The sequence below is a fragment of the Centroberyx affinis genome, unplaced genomic scaffold (assembly GCF_046629955.1).
Source record: "Centroberyx affinis isolate AG114_WGS23_722 - 3 ecotype Tasmania unplaced genomic scaffold, CSIRO-AGI_Caff_v1 ptg000474l_1, whole genome shotgun sequence".
Classification (NCBI taxonomy): domain Eukaryota; kingdom Metazoa; phylum Chordata; class Actinopteri; order Beryciformes; family Berycidae; genus Centroberyx; species Centroberyx affinis.
Window position 1 is genome coordinate 134,556 of NW_027279132.1, and position 22,945 is coordinate 157,500.

A 22,945-nucleotide genomic window follows, 5' to 3' on the forward strand; every position below is an offset into this window, starting at 1 on the left:
ACTGCAGTTCCAGCAGGTTGAGGTGCAGCTTATGAAAGTTTGAAAAACAAAACAATGTTGCATTCTGTAAGATTGTTTAGAACATCTACAGCTTTGCTATAGGTCTACAGAAGTCTTACCCCGGCACGCCCCCCGCCTCCATATGATTGGCCAGCGTGACGTCATGTGACCAGACGTCGTACTGCCACTTCTGGAGGCCAATCACGCCGCACAGGACGTTCCCAGAATGCACCCCGACGCGCATGTTGATGTCGACTCCGGTTGCATCGCGGACCTTCCTGTGGAAAGCACAAAAATACAGTATAGCACACTGGTTCACAGTCCTCAGGACCCAGAACCATGCTGGGTTTCATCCCAGCCATCCAATCAGGGACTGATTGACACCTGGGAGCCCAGGTGACTGCAATCAACTGTAATTAACCCCCTGGTAGGATAGAAAACCAGCAGTCAATGTCTTTAATTTTGACCATTTTCAGGCCAGAAAATTACAAGTATTCAGAATGTTATTCTTGCCAGGGTGGAGAAGCCTCTGAAACAGCATCATGGGACACTAAAACTCTCCACTGAAAGCCAGACTAATGAAATTATTTTAGTGTTAGCAGCATTTTAAGGCAGGATGACCCAGCACACCTATTCAATGGCAAGAAAATCTGGGATACATTTGGCCTTTAAATGAAGCATTTATTTACAAAAACAAACAATATTTCAATGATTTCACAAATAAATGAATAAATAAAATGTGCAATGTCTGCAGGTTTTACAGACCGTTTCTATATGAGATTTTATGGGAGAAACCTCCATCATATCGGAGGTGGATGACGTTTGACTGGCCGATATCTGACTGTGATAAAAGGTCAGTGTTGGTAAACCAATAAATAGAGAGTGTGTGTGTGTTCATGCATAAGTGAAAGAGAGGCAGAGAGTAAGAGGGGAGCGTTGACAGCGAAAAGATTTTTTTTCATTTGTTTGGGTTTATTATTTGTTCAGTCAGCTGGCTTATCATATCGCATTCACATTGTGTTTGCTCTGGAGTGCAAACAGAGCTGAAACCAAGTCTGGCATTCCTTCTGCTCAATCTGTCTGACGTGTGTGTGTGTGTGTGTGTGTGTGTGTGTGTGTGTGTGCGAGCTGGTATTTTACTTGATGGCCTCACACATATCCAAGCCCATCTTCACACAGTTCCTGGCGTGGTGAGGCAGAGACTCAGGCAGTCCCGACACACAGTAGTAACAATCTCCCAGGATCTTGATTCGCATGCACTCATTTTCCTTAGGGAGAGAGAGAGAGAGAGAGAGAGAGAGAGAGAGAGAGAGGTTGAGAGAGTGAGAGAGAGAGAGCGAGAGAGGTTGAGAGAGAGAGAGAGGTTGAAAGAGAGGTTGAGAGAGAAAGAGAGAGAGAGGAAGAGGAGGAGGAGTACATTTATCATCAATGTGACCAAACTTAGTACCTTGCCCATCCATAAAAATCATAATAATCTATAGTAATGATTAATTATTATTGATTAATTAACCTATTATTAGGTTTGAAGAAGTACTATACAATTATACATAATCATATCTGCATAACAGTTCAAATCATTCAAAAACCAGTAAGGACATACCAGACATTGTAATAACAATTGTGTGTGTTTGTGTATATGTATTTGTGTATATGCGTGTGTGTGTGTGTGTGTGTGTGTGTGTGTGTGTGTGTTGGGACATAGTGCTCTCTCTCTCTCTCTCGCTCTCGCTCTCACCCTGTCTCTCACCTCTGAACAACCCTCACAGACACACACACACACACACACACACACATCCATCAACTCCAATATCACACACCCACACACACATAACACGTGTGCTCTTGTTCCACATGTGGGATGTGTAACAGCTCATCGTTGGGCCGCGCTTTATATAACGGCGGCTTCATCAGGCGGGTGCACAGAGCTGCTGGACAGAGAGCTGAGAGAGCCTGACTCAACCATGAGAACAGAACAGGAGAGTACCCATGGGACCACGAGATCCACTCTGACCAGCCCACACTGTTACAACCTGCAGCTCTAGACACACACACACACACGCACGCACGCACACACACAGCGCTTTGGGAAGGTACGGAGGCCGAGGGTGGCCGGAGGAGAAAGAACACGCTTATTTCAAGGTCGCATTTTACCACCTCGAGGGTACAAGATGGTATCGCATGCGCACATCATAGACTTTGCTCCCTCATTATGATTAATTTGGACTCTCACTTTCATTATGGTGCACACAATTTCATCATTCATGTGAATTCATTAACACTGATAAATATATCCTCAGTTGAATCAGGCTTTTGATAGATAGATACTCACTAAGCAAGTTTTACTTATGGTAAAGAAGAGTTATCAAGGCATTGCTTGCTGACAATGCTTGTGATGCAAAGTGTTATTGTTGGTAAGAAACAGTTTTTGGGAGCTAATGGGCTCAATACCATCATCAATATGCACACATGCCTCCAGAATGAGAAAAGTAGGAGTTCCAAGGCACTCTTCAAGCACAAATGTAAAAAGCCTTTATTTCATGGCTGGTTCAAAACAACATATTAAAAACGAATTTCGCCCATGCTGCGCTCCTTCATCAGGGAGTAGCACACCAACTTATGTTTTTAATAATATGTTCTTTTGATCTAGCCATGAAATAAAGGCTTTTTAAATGTCTGCCTAAAGAGTGCCTTGGAACTCCTTGTTTCAAAGCGAAAACCCCAAACCAAAGAGCACCTTCAACAATGCCTTCACACCAAAGCCCAACAGGGCTTTCACTTTCCTCTCTTCTTTGAAAGACTTTATAAAGGATTTGTACCAATCGATACTAAAAGCTTTCCGACACCAAACCACAGAAAACAAGTTTGTGTGGGTGCACCGGCTATATGATGTGAACTTCTAACCTGTGCACATCTTGTATTTATTTGCATGCCTTTTATGCAACTCCAACGCATGTTTGTATATCATGCACATAGAATAGCATGTCATGCAAACTAGTTAATCCTTTGTTACCATTAAATATTTTTATCCCCCCTAGAGAACAGGCTGTACTGGGCTCTGTAGAAACGAGACAATGTGCTTATTTGGTAGCTATATACTTATAGACTGTGTGGTGGGGTGTTAATGGTGTTATTTCTGTTGTTGGAATACGCTGCCAGAGGATCTGAGGTGTGACTTAACACTCACCTCAAATCAGGCTCAAAACTTTTCTCTACAGCCTTGACTCGGTTTTATCCCTGTATGTGTGTGTATGTGTGTGTATTTGGGGTATGTGATATGTTTTTATGGTGGCTTTGCACTACTTTTGCATTTGTTTTGCTTTTATTGCTTCTAATCTATAGCACATTGAGTTTCCATATGTATGAACAATGCTATACAAATGAAGTTTGGCTTTTCTTGACTTCTGTGTTACCTTTGCGATCTGGTCAAACTTGCCGAAGAGTTCATTCAGCATATGCACGAGTTCACCTGGAGAGCAGTCACTGGCCAGCCTGGTGAAGCCCACTATGTCGGCATACAGAATACTACAGGGAAACGAGACAAATAACATGTATAGACAATATCAATAATCATATACCCTTTCATATTGGTATTTGTTGACAAATTAAGTTTGTCAGTATTATGCAAAATACTCAATTCAATTTTCAAGAATTGAGAAAAAATGACTTTCCCAATAACTGACATTACAATGCATTATTCATGGTGCCATAATCAAGGGACAATGCCAACTGTTAATCACAGAAAAGGCAGGAAAATTGGAGATATTAGCTGGGTACCAAAGATAATACACTTTAGGTTGAATACAATAACATTTTGTTGTTGTTGTTGGGCTTTTAGGTGATGTAACACAGCCTCTGGCAGCCATATTAGAGCTCCTCAGCTCTTGGGCAACCAGCAGAGAACAGCTCGTTGTATTTCTATACATACAACATGTCCGTCTGAACAGAATTGAGAAGATGTGGTCAATTTGTGTGCTGTTTTTGACTGGGTAGTGATATTTCACCACCACTACATACAGCAATTTTGTGTTTAGATAATGTCAGCTTGTTACCTTGCTAGCTATTATCTGGTCAGCTAGCTTACTGTCTTGTTGTAAACACATCTGATTTGCATCTCTAGCAAACATAGTTGAAGCTAGCAATAGTAGTGGCTATAGTCATTAACGTTCATCGGTTGCTTTGCTAAATTAGCCTGCTGGCTAGTTGGCTTGCTAACAAAGCCAAAAACCAACTGCTTGTTCAGGTTAACTGACTCTTTTCAAGCTACAATCTGTAGCAGTGTTTGCAACTCTTTACCCCGGAAAGTAACTATTGGCTGCTCAAAAAGTCTCTAAAAGTCGCTAGATGCTGTGTATGGGAAGCACTGATCATCAGACATCTTTGGGTTAGACAAGCAAGTCGTGCAAATCAGTATCAGCCATACCAATTTGTCACCAAATTTCTTGGGATTCAACTATTAACATTGTTCCCAATGGTCGGAAACAGTTGCTAGATTGATGCTAGTTGCTTCTGAGAAATAAAGTTGCCAGGGGCTGAAAAGGTGCTAAATCTGACAACAAGTTGGCAACAGCAATCCGTAGTGCTTTGAGTACCAGAGGGGTTAAGGGCTAAAGACAATACACTCTCCTGTGTCATAATAACCTAAATTTAGAAACAAATCTACCTCATCAGACTATTCACTTTTGACTTATGACAGTGCTGAAAGGATCTACACCCACACCACAACAAGCTTTTTCAAGTAGGCCTATCTTTTTCTAGCCCACCTGTTATATATTTAGACATTATTGCACACAGCCAATTCTCAACTGGACCTCCATGATGGTGCCAGACATGATTGCAAGGGGATTTGTGACGCAACTGCAAAGCCTCTGTAAGAGTCTGGGCATTTCCCAAAGAAAGGCAACAACATTATATCCTGAAAAACTCTGGCAAACACCAAAACACACTGAAACCACCGCAACACACCATTTCATCTGCTTCTCAACACCGTCCACCAATGATTAGAGCTAGGGACATAATAATGGATGCATTAGCTGGTGGTTGGCTCTCCAATAACTGCCTGGTGTCAGCGGAGCCCAGCTGAGTCTAATATGTAATAACCACACCGCCACCCATCCTTGGGTATCAATTCTGTGCCGTGGCAAGATTGTCCTCTCCACCGTGAGACAGGCTCTGCGAGAACATGTTATTATTAGAAGGATCGTGGCCAGACCAGCATGAAGACACACACACGCTTACATGCACATCGCACACACACACCTGAGCCCCACTTCACGCCAGGGACACAGTGATATTGTTTATCCTGTAAAGCTCCAGCCATGATGGAAAAGGGGTTTTTAGAGGACATCCCTTGGAGAGGCTCTCATTGTAAGCCCGGCTTTGTCTACTCTGCTCTCCCTCTACAAGCTCTCTCCTTCCTCCCACAGTATACAGAGGGATGTCATTGAGGATATAGGACGTAGGCTCCTCTTCATTTGGCAAAGTGACCTCAGAGTACACTAAAGGTGGATTAACTCCGAATTGAATTTTGTCCGCTGCAGATGAAAAGGGATAAGACGAAGACGAGATATAGAGAAGATAGGTATTGTAGGGCTTGTGGGAGATGAGAGTGGGAAAAGAAGGGAAGGGAAGGGAAGGGAAGGGGAGGAGATAAAGGGAAAAGGGATGAGAGAAGCCAAGAGGATAGGAGCGATCAAAATGTGAGAGTGGGTGGAGAGGAGAGGTGAGGAGAGGAGAGGAGAGGAGAAAAGACGACGAAGGATGAGCAATGATGGGGAGGAGGAGGATAGGATGATAGGAGCAATGAAGAGGAAATTATAACCTTTATTATAGGGAAGCACAGCTGGCTGCGGTGTCGTTTACCTGACGTTGGTGTGCCGCTGCACGTACAGGTTGTGGAAGTTGTTGGTGCTCTCGGCTCGGCCAAAGTTGGGTCCCTGCAGCCGCTGGATGATCTCGGCTTTCATCACCCGGGCTATATGGGCCGGCAGCAGGGATAACAGTAAGCGCTCCTAGAGATAGATAGAGGGGGAGACAGAGGGATCAAAGGCAGGCAAGGAAGGGAGAGTGATGGAGAAGCAAAGAGAAAGCAGTAGGGACAAGGCAGGAAATGGACACTGACTACGTTTACGTGCGGAGATTAGTAAGAATAGTCCGAGCTTAACCCTGTTACTCAAGTTTTGGATTTACAAATGTTAACATCATGACTGAGTTAGAATAACCTGGATAAGCTCATACTCTAATTAGGAGAAACATGGTTCACTCCCATATTAAATGGATTACTGTGGCATGGAAACATCTTACTCTTTCACTTATGTTTTTTGTCATCTGCGCAAACTCATGCAGCATTACTGGTAAATTTTGATGTCAACAAAATGAAGGCACTGAGCACTAGGCTACTTGCTATTATTATTTGGATCATCATTCTCCCCATATTAGAACTAATTTACTCTTGCACCGTCCTGTTTGTGGACAGGAATATTCAGTTAACTGGTTTATTCATGGAAATCAATCACAGGGTATCAAAGGTCCATATAAACAGCTTCGCCTAAATAAGACCTTAAGTTGCCAATAGCCAGGTTACCCTGTATTTAAATGTAACCATTGCCATGGCCAAAAGAGATTGCATCTCAATGAGACAACCTGGTAAAATAAAGGTTAAATAAAAAATAAAATAAAAAAAATCCAGTTGATAAAGGAGTCAGACTGGTTGATGCCAAAATTCACCACACAATTTTGATATATCACCTTTAAAATAGATTTTTAGAGCCCCTAAATGATGGCTGGTTACCCTACTTAAGTAGCTATTGGTGTTCATTTTCCATGACACAGAGGCAGAGAAGACTAGAGAAGGGAGATGGAGGCAGAGAGACAAATATAAACATATAATACAAATATATAATACATAAACAAACATACAATACAGCATGGCTGGCAGAGAAATGCAATGGAGCAGGTTTTGTAAATGGATACAGCTATGTTCCACTTTCAGCTCACCTCCCACCTGTGATCCTATGTTTGGCTTTTAGATGCAGTAAAGGAAAAATCCTCGCTCAGACACTCTTCCACTGTTGGATATCAATCTGTGATGTTCCAGGAGTTATGTTGTGATGAAGTGTTGCAATTCACTTTTTTGGTGTTCCCACTTTCCCTCAACCTGCCTCGTTTACTTCTACTTCAGTTAGTAATTTTCTACATTTCCCACAATGCCTTTTGAAAACCATCAGAGAAGGGGCATGTACTTCTTGCTTTCAATCAATTGTGGGCTTATGGGAATATAAATATAGCTAACTAGTCAACTAGCTAGTGAACACTGGGTCTATGATCGCAGCCATGACCCTTAAAACACAACATGCCTTGTAGCTGCACTGCATTCCGGTCTATTGGCGCTACTGTGGGTGGAGAAATTGGCATCTCTTCCTCTTCTACGATGGATTTCTCCCTGTATGATTGTTGAACGTCGGTGCAAAATGGAGAGTCTAGAAAGAAGCCCTTGCTCTTTGATTCTGAGGACTGACCTGATGATTACTGTTGATGTTTTAGGTCGCTGAAAACTTTTCTGCTATCGAACTCCATTATAGCCGCAGGAAATAACATGACGTCTGTGTTTCACCAATTATCCGTGGGAATAAGAAAAATACACCGCCAAATAACAAAATGGACCCAGGAATACAAGGTACATTGCCAATAGCTGTTTTTAGCAGTGCTAAAGTGCTTTAGGGTGAATTTTTCCTTTAATTTAGAACCATACACAGTGGGTGGGGGTTTGTTTGAGAAAAGGTGATTTTGGTGTGTGTGTGTGTGTGTGTGTGTGTGTGTGTGTGGGCATTTGCGTGGGTGTGTATGTGTGTTAGAGTGAGCGAATAGCTGCCTGAGGGGGGTGTGACTCATAAATGCGGCTCACAGCAGAGAGGGTCATTATATTGTTCACACACCATGGGCTCATTTCCTAAAACACAGCAGCAAATTAACTAGAGAGGGAGGGGAGGAGGAGGAGCTGGTTTTTGAAGGGGAGGTGTGTGTGTGTGTGTGTGTGTGTGGGGGGGGGGTTCTAAAAATAGACACCCCCACCATCCAGACTTACTCAGCACTGAGCCAATATTACCACTCTGCTGTGAACATGCAGAGGGGTTGTTAATAAACTGAAGAGATATGTGGCGTTATTAGGGTTGCAAAGGGGTGGAAAATTTCCGGTAAATTTCCGGAAAGTTTCTGGTAAATTTCCATGGGAAGTTAAGCTGGGGAATTTTGGAAATATTCCAAATTGGAAACTTTCCATGGGAATTATGGGAATTTATGGGAATTAATGGGAATTTATGGGAATGTATGGGAATTAACTGGGAATTGAGGGTAATTTAATGGAAAGGTATCATATCCAAGCATAAATATTTGTTTTGTTATAAGCAGACATCCATCCAAAATAACACAATTAAAACAGATTTATTTGTAAGTAGAACTTTATCAAGTGTTAAATATTTTATTGAACAATCAATTCTTTCATTGAAGAACAAAAACATGAATGTTGAGTTGCATGTAGGGGGCGTGGTCTCAATAGCCCTGCAGTAAGCAGTGTGCTATGTGTGCATGTGATTGAGGAATAGCATAGATATTCAACTGTACTTGCATGATATCTGGTTGTTTTAGTCAGGATTATGCTAAAATATATTTTCCCCAACTATATTTAAGTTCCCTATTAAGAGCATACCTTCAATTTAGTAAATTCCTGGTTTATTCCCGTTTATTCCCATAAATTCCCGTTAATTCCCATAAATTCCCGTTAATTCCCATGGAAAGTTTCCAACTTTGAAAATTCCCGGAATTTTGCAACCCTAGGCGTTATATCATGTTCTTTGAATGAATGAATTAGAGTAATTGGTATAAAGCTTTTGGATGTTTCGTTGTTTAGTTATGCATTGGCACATGCTTGCAAACAGACTCTCTCACACACACATACACACACACACACACACACACACAAACACACAAACAGATGCCAGAACAGATGCCAGCGTACAAATGCAACATGAAAATAGTTTTTACTGCACTTCAACCAAAGGTAAACATATTTTCCACAAGTCAAATAAATATCATCTGCAGAAAACAATTATATTCTAAACGTATGTAATTGCGCTGTGGTAATTGCCGGTAAGTAGAAAGAGAAACAATAAGTAGGATATTCAAATAGTTTGGTTAAGCTGTAGAATGTATACTTTTGTTTCTTGCCTTATTGTGTTTTTCTCACATATCAGATGGTTCTCCCCACCTGTAATGTGCTCCAAATAGCTTCATACATTGAAATACATCGAAATAACGTTTTAATATTTCTAGAAATATATGTATTTGAAAATGACATATTTCAGCAGTAATAAGGAAATACTTCCAAAATTAAAATTACGGTTAATAGCCATTGAGTGGATCCCGAGTTGCATAATTTTTGTGTCATTTCCCTGGTTGGGGAGAATGGGTAATGTCAGGCAAAGACGCTAATGTCAAGCGAATGTCACTGCATAATGCCTTTTTATAGATGACCGACTTCTACCACCGCCTCATCCCTGACAAAATTGAGAAGTTAAATAGCTGTGTGATGAAATAGAATAAATTAGAATTTGATTTGGGTTGATTCTAATCATTGATGATTAGCTCTGAGAGAGGAACAGAGAGTGTGTTATTTGATATTGTGTACACATAGTACACAGACAGTGATGAGTTAACAGCTGCTGTTATGGCTATAAGTTAGTTATTAGATATTGCTATTAGTTTAATATTGTATTGTAGTATTGTTTTGTACTGAACAATTGAATTCAAAACCATGGGGCACCGGGTTTAAAAGAATAGTTCACACCAAAAATAAAATTTGGTCATTATCTACTCGCCCTCATGTCAGTCGAAACACTGGTGAAGTTTGTATGTCCACATAACACAGAGCCAGTTTGCTATATCTAGGAGATAATGAGGTAAATGCTGGACTTTTGGATCCATATCTACTATATCTAGGAGATAATGAGGTAAATGCTGGACTTTTGGATCCGTATCTGCTATATCTAGGAGATAATGAGGTAAATGCTAGACTTTTGGATCCATATCGACTATATCTAGGAGATAATGAGGTAAATATTGGAATTTTGGACCGACAGTGTAATCGTTTAGCTTCAGAACACTTGGATTCTGCTGCAAAAAAAATAGATTTTTTTTACCCTTTTTGGAACTCTGAAGAACCAGGACTGTACCACTTCAGTTCTTCTGGAGAAGGCGGATGCAGAACAGCGCTAGCAAACTCACTGTGTGTTATGTGGACATACAAACTTCACCGGTGTTTCGACTGACATGAAGGTGAGTAGATCATTTTCAAATTTCCATTTTTGGGTGAACTATTCCTTTAAGCTCATCAATATAATGAAATTAAATGGGCTTATAAATGTTTTTGCGAGATTTCTGACTGAGAGTGATTGTTTGGGATAAGCACTGGCTGGCTGTTAGCAATCACTGCAATCAAGCCTTTTGGTGTCACACAACGCTAAGATAATCACACAAACTGATAAACACACACATACACACTCTCACACAAACAGGTTGTTTATTGTATTAGTTACATGCACTTCCTGCAATCTCAATATTCTCTGATGACAGGAACTGGCTCATATAAGAACACTATTAGAGTTTATTCATAAATTATTTGGAATCTGTGTGTGTGTGTGTGTGTGTGTGTGTGTGTGTATACCTGTTGGTGCTTTTCAAACTCTAGTTTGATGGGGGACTTGATGCAGTTGCAGGTGTCTTGGTAGGTCTGTTTGAGAGCCAGGTCCATCAGATGCTTGTGGTACGCCCCGGCCAGGTTACCACAGGTGAAGATGATCACATTGGCTAAGATCTGCCTCACACACACACACACACACACACAGAGAGTAAGGCATTAAAATAAGGTTAAGATGTTAAGAAGTGATGCATGTTCACTGATATGCCTCTCATCTTATTTTCCCGGTATCTACCCCCTACCACTCAAGCCTATATTATTACCTCGTAAAACCTGCCCAGAGCACACACTTCCCCATTGCTTTTCCATCCCCTTCCGCCACTATGTCAACCTCAAGCTCTTTAACATGTGGCCATGCATATCAATAGGCCGTCCTTGGTGCTGTAGCCAAGGGCAATAAGCTTATTCTAACATGCTTTATTGTTGGTGTGCTTTTCCACTGTGTGTGTTTGTGTGTGTGTGTGTGTGTGTGTGTGTGTGTGTGTGTGTATGAGTGTGTGTGTGTGAGAGAGAGCCTACTGAGATTAGAGTGTTATCACTGTGTCTACTCCGATGGTTAATTAGTAAGCTTCACTGCATGCGTGTGTGCAATCTCAGCCGTCAGACATGCATGTAATAAGAAATCAATTCCATTTGACCCTTTGAATGTAAGGTTTTGGGTGTGTTAATGTATTCATATTGAAAATGACAGAATTTAATTTTCATGTTATTGGCCTGTGGAGTGTTATGGCTGCATACAGAGCTTTATCTCTATTATTCTTTTTGCTAATGTTGTTATGAGGTTTCTGTTTTGTGTTATGATTTGCTTTTGTGTTCATGATATTGCTGTATCAAGAGGCTATTCATTTAGAGTCAATGTTGCAAGAGTTGTTTTATGATAAACAACTTAAATGGCAATACATTTACAATAACTCTGGTGTCACAAAGATACATAGACACAGACACACATCCACAGTTAATGTGCAGTTTAACCAGTGTTAATTATCAGTAAACAAGTGTGTGGGTGTAGGGCCACAGTACAACCTATTGACTCTTTACCCCTCGGTAATGTAGGTCATTCCAGCTTGTGTAATGTTTGGATGCCTGAAATACATTGAAGGACCTGAATACATCGAAATACATTGAAGGTCAAAACATTTCCAAAATACAAGTATAGGAAACATATTTGAAATTGCCCTGTGTGGTGTACTTTGCTGTTGAAATGATCCTATAGGCCTATATCAGTAGTGCCCTCACAACCTGAAGGCTCTAAATATCATTGTGGTGTCATGGTTGAAATGCCTCTTCCGTGTTGTGTGGATTTTGCGAAAAGTGCCTTTGGACTGGTAAGCAGGGATGGTGGTCTCCAGTTTTAAAAAAGGGGACCGGAAGGTGTATTCCAACTATCTAGGGCATCATACCGCTCAGCCTCCCTGAAAAAGCTTATGCCAAGGTGCTGGAAGGGAAGGGAGACAATGGGCAAGCCTCAGATTCAGGAGGAGCAAAGTGGATTTCATCCTGGTCACGGAACAGCGGACCAGCTTTCTACTTTCTCACAGATAACTGAGAGATCATGGAAGTCTACATGTGTTCTGTAGAAATGGGAAAAGTCCTACAACCATGTTCCTCAGGACATCTTGTGGGAGGTACTGTGGGAGTATGGGGTGTTAGGGCTGCTGTTGCAAGCCTTTTGGTGCTTCTATACTCAGAGTGAGAACTGTTTTTCACATTCTTGCCATTAAGTCAAGCTCGTTCAAAGTAGGCATCGGACTCTGACAAGGATGCACCCTGTCCCCTTTTCTGTTGGTGAAATTCATGGACAGGATTTCAAGGCGCAGCTGAGGTCTTGAGAGCGTCCAGTTTGGTGCTGTTTGGTGGCATCTCTGTTGTTTGTGGATGACGTCGTCCCTCTTGTGTCATAGGACTGTGATCTCTGATGTGCACTGGAGCAGTTTGGGATGAAGGTGATCACCTCCAAGCCTGAGGCCATGGTTCTCTCCCGGAAAAAGGTGGCCTGTCCCACCCCAGGTGAGGGGTGAGCAGTTGCCCCAAGGAGGAGTTCAGGTATCTTGAGGGTAAAAGGGATTCTGAGACTGACCACTAGTTAGATGCAGTGGCCGCAGTAATGAAGACATTTTTTCATGCGCTGAGACACAAAGCACAGCTCTCAATTTACTGGTTGATCCTTGTTCAGATCCTCACCTATGGTCATAAGCTTTTGGCAGTGACTGAAAGAATGAGATCATGGATGCAAGAAGCCACAACGAGGTTTCTCTGGGAGAACCTCAGAGTCGTTGCTCCTCCATATTCAGAGGAGCCAGTTGCGGTGGTTTGGGTATAGAGGTATATCAGGCCTGGTCGAGTGTAAGGGAGACTTAAGACACGCTGGAGGGACTACACCTCCTAAGTGGCCTGGAAGAACCCTGGGATCCCCAGAAGCAGCTGGAGGTGGACATCTGGGCTGCTCTGCTTGTCCTGCAGCCACTGCAACCCTCACTCAGATAATCAGCAAGAAAATGGATAGATGGATAGAGATTGCAAAATTCTGGTATGTAAGTTCAAAAGCCTGAGGATCATATGAAGACTGTACGATCTGTCTTACCTGCCAGACTAGTGGTTCCAGTTCCTTGACGGTGGAAGTCAGACAGATGCTGAGGGTGACAGTGTGCGAGAAGCAGGTGATGACACTGGCGATAATGGCTCCTCTCATGGAGAAGGGCAGCATGGTGTACACCACAAACACTATGAACAGGAAGAAGGACACCTGGAAACAGGAAACAGGAAGAAGTTAACAGGTAAGAGTTCATGAGTGGGGGGAAAAACCATCAGTCCTTTCACAAAGCTGTGTTTCAGCTGTAATAGCCTTTGTCAGGTTTACAACACTGCATGCATAGTCTACAAATCTGGGGTCCAACCAAATTCAGTGGTGATGTTACCATAGATTTTGCCATACACCACAGCCTTATGGTAATGTACTGCAGCTGTTGCCACAATATAAACCAAACAGAGTACCATATAATCTACCATACAAGTACTCCAGTAATACTGAATTCCTACAGTGGTGCCAAAACATTGACCACATGTTTGCCCCCAATGGCCTAGGAAACAAACCTCAGAGCACCACACGAATACCAAAGCATAAGAATCACAGGAACACAATGGTTATCCCAAGAATTCCTTTGGGGAATAGTGTTGCAGGACCATGTGGTACTTCACCATAGGAAATTTTGGTATGGGATGCCCTCCTTGTTTTCAGTAGTCAGTCAGCATTCTCTCTTTTCCTGGTTTCCATCAAAGGCCCTGAGTCTGCTTTGACTGTGTTGTGAGTGTGCATGTGTCTGTGTGTTGGATAATGTGTTGTGCATGTAGATACCGTGTGCCTTAACCTCCTGCTCCGTCCCGGTCCACTTCCCCTGCTGTCAGCCCACCCCTTCCTGTTATGGTGGCTGTGGTGGTGACCAGTGTGACTGGGTCAGAGGTGCAACTGGGACACCAGATGAACTCTGGCCTTCCTGCCTGTCTGTTTATTTCCTGTGTCTGTCAGGTTCAAAGAGTCAGTCAGCAAACTGGAATCCACTGACAGTGATAGCTTGGAACAATTCAGTTTAAACAAGGTTAAAGTTACTGACAACAAATCTCTGTGCAAGTTTGATGTTAATTGATTCTAACTGCCACTTCGAGCCAGTGTGTCTCTCTTGTTATCATACTGTATTTATGAGGTTGAAATAATTTAGTTCTTTATTATTATTCATTTGTTTCATTTGAGCAAGTCACAGGAGAGGAGAGGTCTTCACATCCAGCTCATATTAAGTTTATGAGATAATCATATTATTATGAACATTATTAGGCAGGTTACTCAGTGATCCGTTATGGTGATATAATTATTTCTACCAGTAACAAGTAGTGTAACAAATTACTATTTCAATTTCAGGAATAATATTACAGTTACCAATCAAAAAAAACGTTTAGTATCAACGCCTCTAAATATTACATTGATGAAGTGATGATTATTGATGGTTGAATTATCCAAAAACTTTGATTATTCCCATCCCATGATTGGTTTTCTATGATAAATAGCCATCATTCTCTCACAATGAGCTAGTTTAGATGAGAAATGGCAGAAAAGTTGACTTTCTCTGGGCAGAAGTATTACTTTTTATTAATTTTATGGAGCAAAAGGATGACAAGAACATTGGACATCAATGCTGTTTGATTTTAGGGAACTGACTTATCCTGATTTTTGGGTGTAATTGAACAGTATTGTAATGAGCAGCTTAATGAATTACTGCTCCCAAGGAGTAATAAGCAAATGATATTACTTTTGAAATAAGTAATAGGAAGTATATGAGTTTTCTTGAGTGATGAGCCCGACACAGCTTAAAAAGAAAGTTTCTACAAGACACTGAAAAAGCAACTGAACTGACAACTGAAAACCTACGATCCTAAAAGAGGAACTGAGCATGGCGTGAAGGGAGAGAAGCCTATAGACTTTAGCTTTCTGTTGCTAAGGGAACCAGCCTACAGGGACGGACGTGGACTCGTTGGAGCGGTGGTGTTTAGCCTTACATCCCTGAGTTGGTAGGATTATTAGGATTCTCCTCATGACCCCCCCCCCCCCCCCCCCCCCCCCCAACCTCCAACACACACACACACGCGAAACCCTGACCTCCCGCCCCCCTAAATATCGAGGAGAGAGGGCAATTAGCGTGTGTGAGGTCTGGTGTGTTTGGGTAGCTGGGGAATTGAGAATGGCAGTCCAATTTCAGGTGCGTCACCTGGCCCGCTCTGCCAGCCAGACACACTCCATCTCCCCGGCGCTCCGGCCTGAATCCTAATACACCGTCAAACACCGCAAGATGGAATTTGCAGCCGTCATCGCACTTCTGCTTCTTCCATTACTTGACTTACTTTTTTTTTTTCCCTCTTTGCTTTCTCACCCTCTCTCCCTTTGTTGTACACACACACTCCGGTTTCACACTCTGCGTTTCAGACGTGCAAACACAAAACGCATTTTAGTTTTCTTTTAGTTTTTGCTGTTTCGTCTTCATTCTGTGGACTTCTTGTCTGTTGTGGTTGACGTGACTGTCCTGTTTGTGTCTTTTACCTCTGCACAAATGAAGACATTGGAATTGAATTGAATTTGGCTTAAACTAAAAAAGTAGCACACACTCACTCACTTGCATACCTAAACAACACACACACGCTCGCAGACATGCACGCTCCAATACACAGAACTGATGATGAGATAACTCTAAAATGTTTTGCACCTGCTCACTTTAGCACATGTCACTGTAATGGTCAGATAATACGTTTTCAGATACGTTTTTTTCCCCTTGTCTCGTCTTCATTGGACACACACTCACACACACACCTGGACAGGCAGTTCAGTGCGATTGTGTCTTGATTCTGGGGTACCAGGTGTGGTGGCCATGTTCAATCTGCCTCCTGGAAAGAGCCGAAGCCTCCAGAGAGATGGAATCAAGCCCAGACAACAGGCTGATACAGCTAGAGGGTGGCAGAGACAGCCTGTACTGTATATGTGAGAGACTATTTGTGTGTGTGTGTGTGTGTGCGTGTGTGTGTGTGTGTGTGTGTGTGTGTGTGTGTGTGTAGGAGGGGAAGGGGGGGGGGGGTTAAAAGTGAATGGCCAAGCGAAGTACCAACCACTCTTTCCTCTCTGTAATCACTGTAATGGAAAATTTGCAGCATTCATTATCAGAACCGATGAATGCAACACAGCCTGCTCTCTCTCTCTCTCTCTCTCTCTCTCTCTCTCTCTCAGGCCTACAGTGTTATTAGCTCAGTGAGCTCCATCAGACAAGCTGCTCTCTCAGTAATCACAATCAATCCAACCTACTGAGAGGGTGCAATTCCAACTGTTCTCTGTCCCCCTGATTTCTGCTCGCTCCCTCCATTTCTCTCTTTGTTTCTTTGTTTTCACTCTTTCTCTCTCTCTCTCTCTTTCTTTCTTTCTTTCTTTCTTTTCATTTCTCTGCAGAGCTGGAATAAGCAGAGAGAAAAAGAATGGTATGAAATGCAGGATGGATAGATAGATAGATAGATAGATAGATGGGGATATAAGCAGGAGAGTCATGGGATATATAGATAGATAGATAGATAGATAGATGGATGGGGATATAAGCAGGAGAGTCATGGATAGATAGATAGATAGATAGATAGATAGATAGATGGATGGATGGGGATATAAGCAGGAGAGTCATGGGATAGATAGATAGATAGATAGATAGATAGATAGATAGATAGATAGATAGATAGATAGATAGATAGATAGATAGATGGGATATAAGCAGGAGAGTCATGGGAGCAGAATGGAGCGATTAATAATGCAGAATGATTACGCTCTCACAGGTGGCTGGTGATAAAAATATCTCCACCACAGAGGAAGGAGGGAAGGAGGGAGGGAGGGAAGGGGAGATGGGGGTGGAAAGAGGGGTAGAGGGGGAATTTGGGGAGAGAGGGAGGGAGGAGGGGGTCTTAACAGGAGAGGAGGAGGCAGGCGAGAGAGAGAGCCGGGGAAAGAAAAAATGGGATTTGATGAATAGGGGGAGACAGGGCTCTAGCAGGAGAAAATAGGATTCCTGAGACAGAAAAGTGAACGGGTGTGGGATGGAAAACGAATGTGTCTGTCTGTCCAGTGATCCGCTCACCTCCAGCCCACATCTGACTCTGCACACACACGTACACACACACACACACACCTGGTCCCAGGGACAAAGTATCCCTCCCGAGAACATGAACAGGTAACCCATGGCGACCAAGCAGGCCCATATGAGGAGGGAGAAGAGCCGGAGCATCCTCTTGAAGATGGACTCCACGCAGACGAGGATGAAGATGGAGAGGAAGAGGAAGAGGGGTGTGGGCACCGTGATCAGGAACGCCAGGTGGTCCTCAATGTCCTGGAGGGAGGGAGGGAGAGAGAGAGAGAGAGAGAGAGAGAGAGAGAGAGAGGGTGAAAGGTAAAGCATGTGGGGAAATCAAGAGAGAAAAAAAGGATCATTGGTTTATATTGTTGCAGGTTTGGGGGAGTCAAACACACACACGCTCTCTGGGAACACACTCACTAACTTGCCTGTATGCACATACAGTATACACACATCTACCTTTGTATTATTATACTTGTGAGGACCTTCCATTGACTACATTCGTGCCCTAAACCCCTAACTCTAAATCCTCACTTCTACATGCTGAACCTTAAATGAATAGTCCAAGTTTTTGGGAGATTATTCCATTGGTCAAATTAGCCATTGAATGATGAGAACAGAGACACTAAAATCATCCATGTGTCCCCGGTAGATCGTTCACACTCCACTTTAGCAATACTTTAGCATACATAGATAGATAGATAGATAGATAGATAGATAGATAGATAGATAGATAGATAGATAGATAGATAGATAGATAGAATTTTATTTATGTGTCACCCCTCAACATACAGGTCAAACAGAGCAACAAACACAGTACCCCAATAGAAAAGGAAGTTGAGGACCACTCATTTAGAGTTATGAGACACAGGCTAAAAATAATACACATAAAAAAAAATACTAGAATATATATGTATATAGATATATACATGCACACAAATATACACACACATAAGTACATACATTTGTACAGATACATTGATACACATATACATACATACACACACACGAAAAATAGAGGTCATATTACACACACACAAACACAAAAATATAAAACAATCTTAGTATTGCATTATAAAATTTAGACACTCATGAATGAACGTCTTCTATTAAGGGTGAGGTGGCAAAGCTTTGGCACATTCATTGATACAATATTTACCAGCTAAAACTACACACAATTTATTTAAATCATCGTGCTCATTAAAATTTGCAACATGGTTTGAAAGTTGAAAAAATAATTCAGAACGAATGTCTGTATAGAGTTCACAGTGTAAGAGTACATGGGCTTCTGATTCAATAGAACCATCAGAACTGTCTATCAGCTGGGTGTTTGTGTACCTGCCAGTTTCTATAGTTAAAGGTGCAACTCCACATCTGAATTTAGCAAAGGCGCTTCTGTGCTGCCTTGATAAGATACTTTGTACATACGATGTTGAGCGATAGTAGGCTCCATGCTAACACTTACACTTAAATGATACTGTATGTGGCCAAGTCTGGCAGTTTGGTGTAAATTGGTAAAATTTACACAAAATATGATACAAAAGTAACGCACTGTTTTGAACTAACAGGACCCTGTTTCCATAGAAGTGGATGTTGTTAGCTTGTTATTATGGGAGAGTGTGTACAGCTGTGCAGTGGATGAATATGTGGTTGCTCACTTGAAATAATTCTAAAAATAAACTTGGCTGCATCAGCTAGCTACAGTACATTAAGTTGATGATATTTCATTTTTAAAATGGATGAATTTACAGGCCATATTATGAAAACCACATGCTAGTCGCCTACTATCACTCAGCATAGTGTATGCTAAAGTGTTAGCATGGAGCACCTCAGCCAGTGATCTATCCAGAGACACATGGAGGATTGTGGCATTACTCATCACTTAAAGAGCAAGTTGGGTAACAGGCCAATATCCAAAAAATCAGGTAAAATGTCAGGTAAAATGTCCTTACTTTGGAGGATTTTCCTCATCTTTGTATCCTAGTGAGGACGTTTGGTCATCATAAGGGTAGAAGTACACACACACACGCACACACACACGCACACACACACACACACACACACGCATACACACACACACACACACACTCGGACCAGACGGTACACAGAACGGCAGACAGACAGTCTGAGCCCAGAGAATGTGCTACAGTGTCACTTTGCTCTCACACTGTCAAAGTCAGCATTTAGAAGCTGTCAACACACACTCAACACACACACGCTCTCTCTCTTCTGCCTCCCACCGGACCGCTCTCGCCCACCTTCTCATTCTCTACAGCAGAAAGCCTCTCTCTTGCTCTCAGTTTGTCACATTTACAATTCAAGAGGTGGAGTACTGCAAAAAATAGCCATCCTAACAAGTAATTTAGTATTGAGTGAAAGATCTGACAATTCTCAACTCATTTTTGCAACTTTTTTTTCAAGAATTTTCTTAAGTATCATTTTCTTGACTCTAATGGAGTGATGCCTTGTTTCAAGATAATGACACTTGTTATTTCTGAATCAAGTGAAACTGCATTGGAAACAAACAGAATTATCTCACCCCACTGAAGTTTTCACTTGTTCTTAATCTGATGAATCTAATATGAGACTAAATGACTTTTTAAGATGGTCTTTTTTTCCCCATTGTGCTCCCACTTATTATTTATCTGTTATCCTCACCACAGTGGCAGCTCTTTTATCCAAACCCTTCTTGCAGGCAGGTTATTCAGTGAATTCTGTTCAGAATTCTGAACCAAAGCTTGTACAATTTGCAGGGAGCTGCAGTAATTATGCATAACCAATGCAGTGTATTTTTCCACTGGTATATATATATATATATATTTGCTCATTATGTCTTCTGGGTAGAACAGTGGATGTCTGAAGTTCAGATGAGAGAGATTCCTCTGTGTCTTTAAATTATTACTGCTAAGAGTGGAAGTCAGCAGCACCTTTCACATCTCTTTAATGTCTTCATCCCTGACACCTTCAACTTCATCTAACCTGTCCATGACCCCTGCGTGTGTGTGCGCGCGCGCGTGTGTGTGCGCTTCCACCCACCACTGCTTCTCCTTGTACATGCTGTGTAGAATTTGACTCTTCTCACTTTTTCTGGATGGCGATTTAGTATGCAAATGTCCATGACACACACACACACAGTCAGCGTCTCCATCAAGTGCTCTCCCTGTCCCTTTGCCCTCTTCAGACTGCATGAATTATGGAACTGGAACGAAAATCACCAGAAAGCGCTCGGAGAGGACGACGCATTTACACCCAACACCCGCAGCTTCCAGAGGCTTTTTGAGACTTGCTCCTGCCCAACACCCACGTAACCCATTTCAAGTTGTTCCATGGTAATGACCGCACTGATTGGGTCCAGCTGCTGTGAACGGCAAAGCAGCAAACTACTGTGTGATTACATGTCATCTTTTTCTACAGCGAAACGCAGTCGCTGCTTCGATTCCCTTACACCCGTTTCACTTCTGCGACGCTATTTCCAATGAGAAGATGTCACAGATCTATTAAAAGCCCGGTGTACCTGGGGTGTGCTATTGATTTTACAATGCGGGATATAGACTCGGTGGCTTTTTTTTGAAGCTATTTGGCCGAGGCAAACACAGGGAGAGAGAGCGCAGCAGAGGTGGTATGAGTCAGGGTCTGGCTGAGGGACCCCAGGAGACCGGCTGCTGACGCCATGCCAGGCCGTACAGTCGGGCCCCGGAGCGCGCGCTGAATCGCAATGACGGTGTCAGCGAGACTGCGAGCTCACGCCGCACCAAAGACCGCTTCTCGGGCCGGACGTCGGAGATAAACACCCTCAGGTAGACGGCTCACGCTGGGGCTAAGTTTAGCAGCAGAACACCCTTTTCTTTCTCAAACGTGCTTCTCACACACACACACACACACACACATACACAGGGTAAAGAGTCATTTGGAAGCGCTCTTTCCCCTCTTTTGCTTATTTGAGGCAGCAACCACAACCGTTTGCACTTTGCACATTTCTCATTGTAGCCCATCTAAGCCCATTTAAGCCCTTTTCAAACCATTTAAAGCCATTTTCCCCCGCGACACCGCATAGAGGGAGGGAGCGGTCCCTGTCTGCCATAATATACTGCATTGTCAACCAGAACAATTATTTCCTTTTTTTTTTAACCCTGGCCGGACTTATCCAGCCATTATACTGGGAGGAAGGGGGGGATGGGGAGACATAGCAGCAGGAGAGAGAGAGAGAGAGATTATCCAATCATTCAGCGTTGAAATGAGTAGTTGAACGCGGCAACTTTCACACACACACAAACACACTCCAGAGGCATGATGTCAGAGTGTGAAGAAGAGGACGGGGCACAGCGGCGCAGGAGTGTGTGCGTCGAAAAAAAAAAAAAAACACAAATCATGGCCCGGCGTATGCACTTTCCATGTTTTCGGGAGCCTGTTGAATATTTATTCCCGCGGATGGAGCGGCTCTCACGGTGTGGAAATCATCAATAATCAACAAGGCTTCTCTGAGTGCTCCGTTCCCGGCGTGGGGGGGAACGTTAACGCACTCCGCTAAACCAGGTCAAAGGTGGCCGACTGGAGGAAGAGTTTTGCTGCGACACCTTCACCGTTTGAAAAAAAAAATGACACCACTGACATCACAAAATGAATACAAGTTATGGCACTCTTTAAAGCATAATAGGTGTCTTAAGTCCTTTGACAAAATGATACCACTTCTACACACTGGATCGTCTACATTTTACAGACACTGAATGATGAACTTTATTATTTTTTTTTCCTTCCCTAAAACGGATATTAGATCCGATGAAACTTTAATGATCCCTACGGGGGGGAATCGGATCGGCGAGTAAGACGAATGCGGAGAACGACGTCACGTAATTACAACAAGGGAAAAGTAACCGAAAAAGAAATGAATAAAGATTCAGCTTCTTCGCTGCCAGATGGGAGCGGATGTGCAAGCGTGCGCTGGCAGCTAGTCACAGTATCTGGTGCGCAGATGGGAGATCTACACAAATGTGTCCACACGTGTGAATATTGTGAGCTATATATATAGAGCTAGTGATGTAGTGGTCAATTAAAATAAAAATGGTGAACTATGATCTCCAGTCAGTGATCATCATAAGGCAAACAGCCACTAATCTGAACAGAAAATCACTGATATAGCGCTGATATATGCTTTTTTCCACTTAAAAGACCTTATCCTCATATAACTTACAGTTTGATACTACTTCCTATGATGTATGCTATGAATTTTCATCATAAAGATTTATGTCAGCCCTAAAAAACTTGCATAAACAGAGTTCAGGTGGCTTTACCCTCCACTACATCTCTGTATATAGCATTTTGAAGCACAACTCTTCCTCTATGACCGGCTGTGATTCTTCTTCAGCCGACAGATCTTGACAGATTGTTGTGTTTCCAGAGGCCGTTTCTCCACAGCTCTCCCGGGGAGGATTTCGCCATGACACGATGGAGGAAAACGGTCGAACGCAACCGCCGGCGCTCTCGGCCGCTCATTTCACAACCGCAGAAAGAGACACCGGTGGATTGTAACCAGGGGGGGGGGGGGGGGAATTAAGGAATG

At 42.6% G+C, this 22,945-nt stretch overlaps 1 protein-coding gene across 2 annotated transcripts in view; it reads right to left on the reverse strand.

Annotated features, from left to right (window-relative positions):
- The window catches only part of LOC139642391 (adenylate cyclase type 2-like), a 42,366-nt gene that overhangs the window by 16,874 nt on the left and 2,547 nt on the right, over nt 1–22,945 (reverse strand). For both annotated transcript variants that reach the window (XR_011695044.1, XM_071517206.1), the window contains exons 2-8: nt 17,446–17,643; nt 13,329–13,490; nt 10,715–10,864; nt 5,860–6,008; nt 3,411–3,522; nt 1,141–1,268; nt 120–278 (exon numbers count right to left, since the gene is read on the reverse strand). Coding sequence is in view for 1 of the 2 variants with exons in the window: in XM_071517206.1 (XP_071373307.1) it covers nt 120–278; nt 1,141–1,268; nt 3,411–3,522; nt 5,860–6,008; nt 10,715–10,864; nt 13,329–13,490; nt 17,446–17,643 (1,058 nt within the window). In the remaining variant the exon portion in view is untranslated. The remainder of the gene's footprint in view (nt 1–119; nt 279–1,140; nt 1,269–3,410; nt 3,523–5,859; nt 6,009–10,714; nt 10,865–13,328; nt 13,491–17,445; nt 17,644–22,945) is intronic.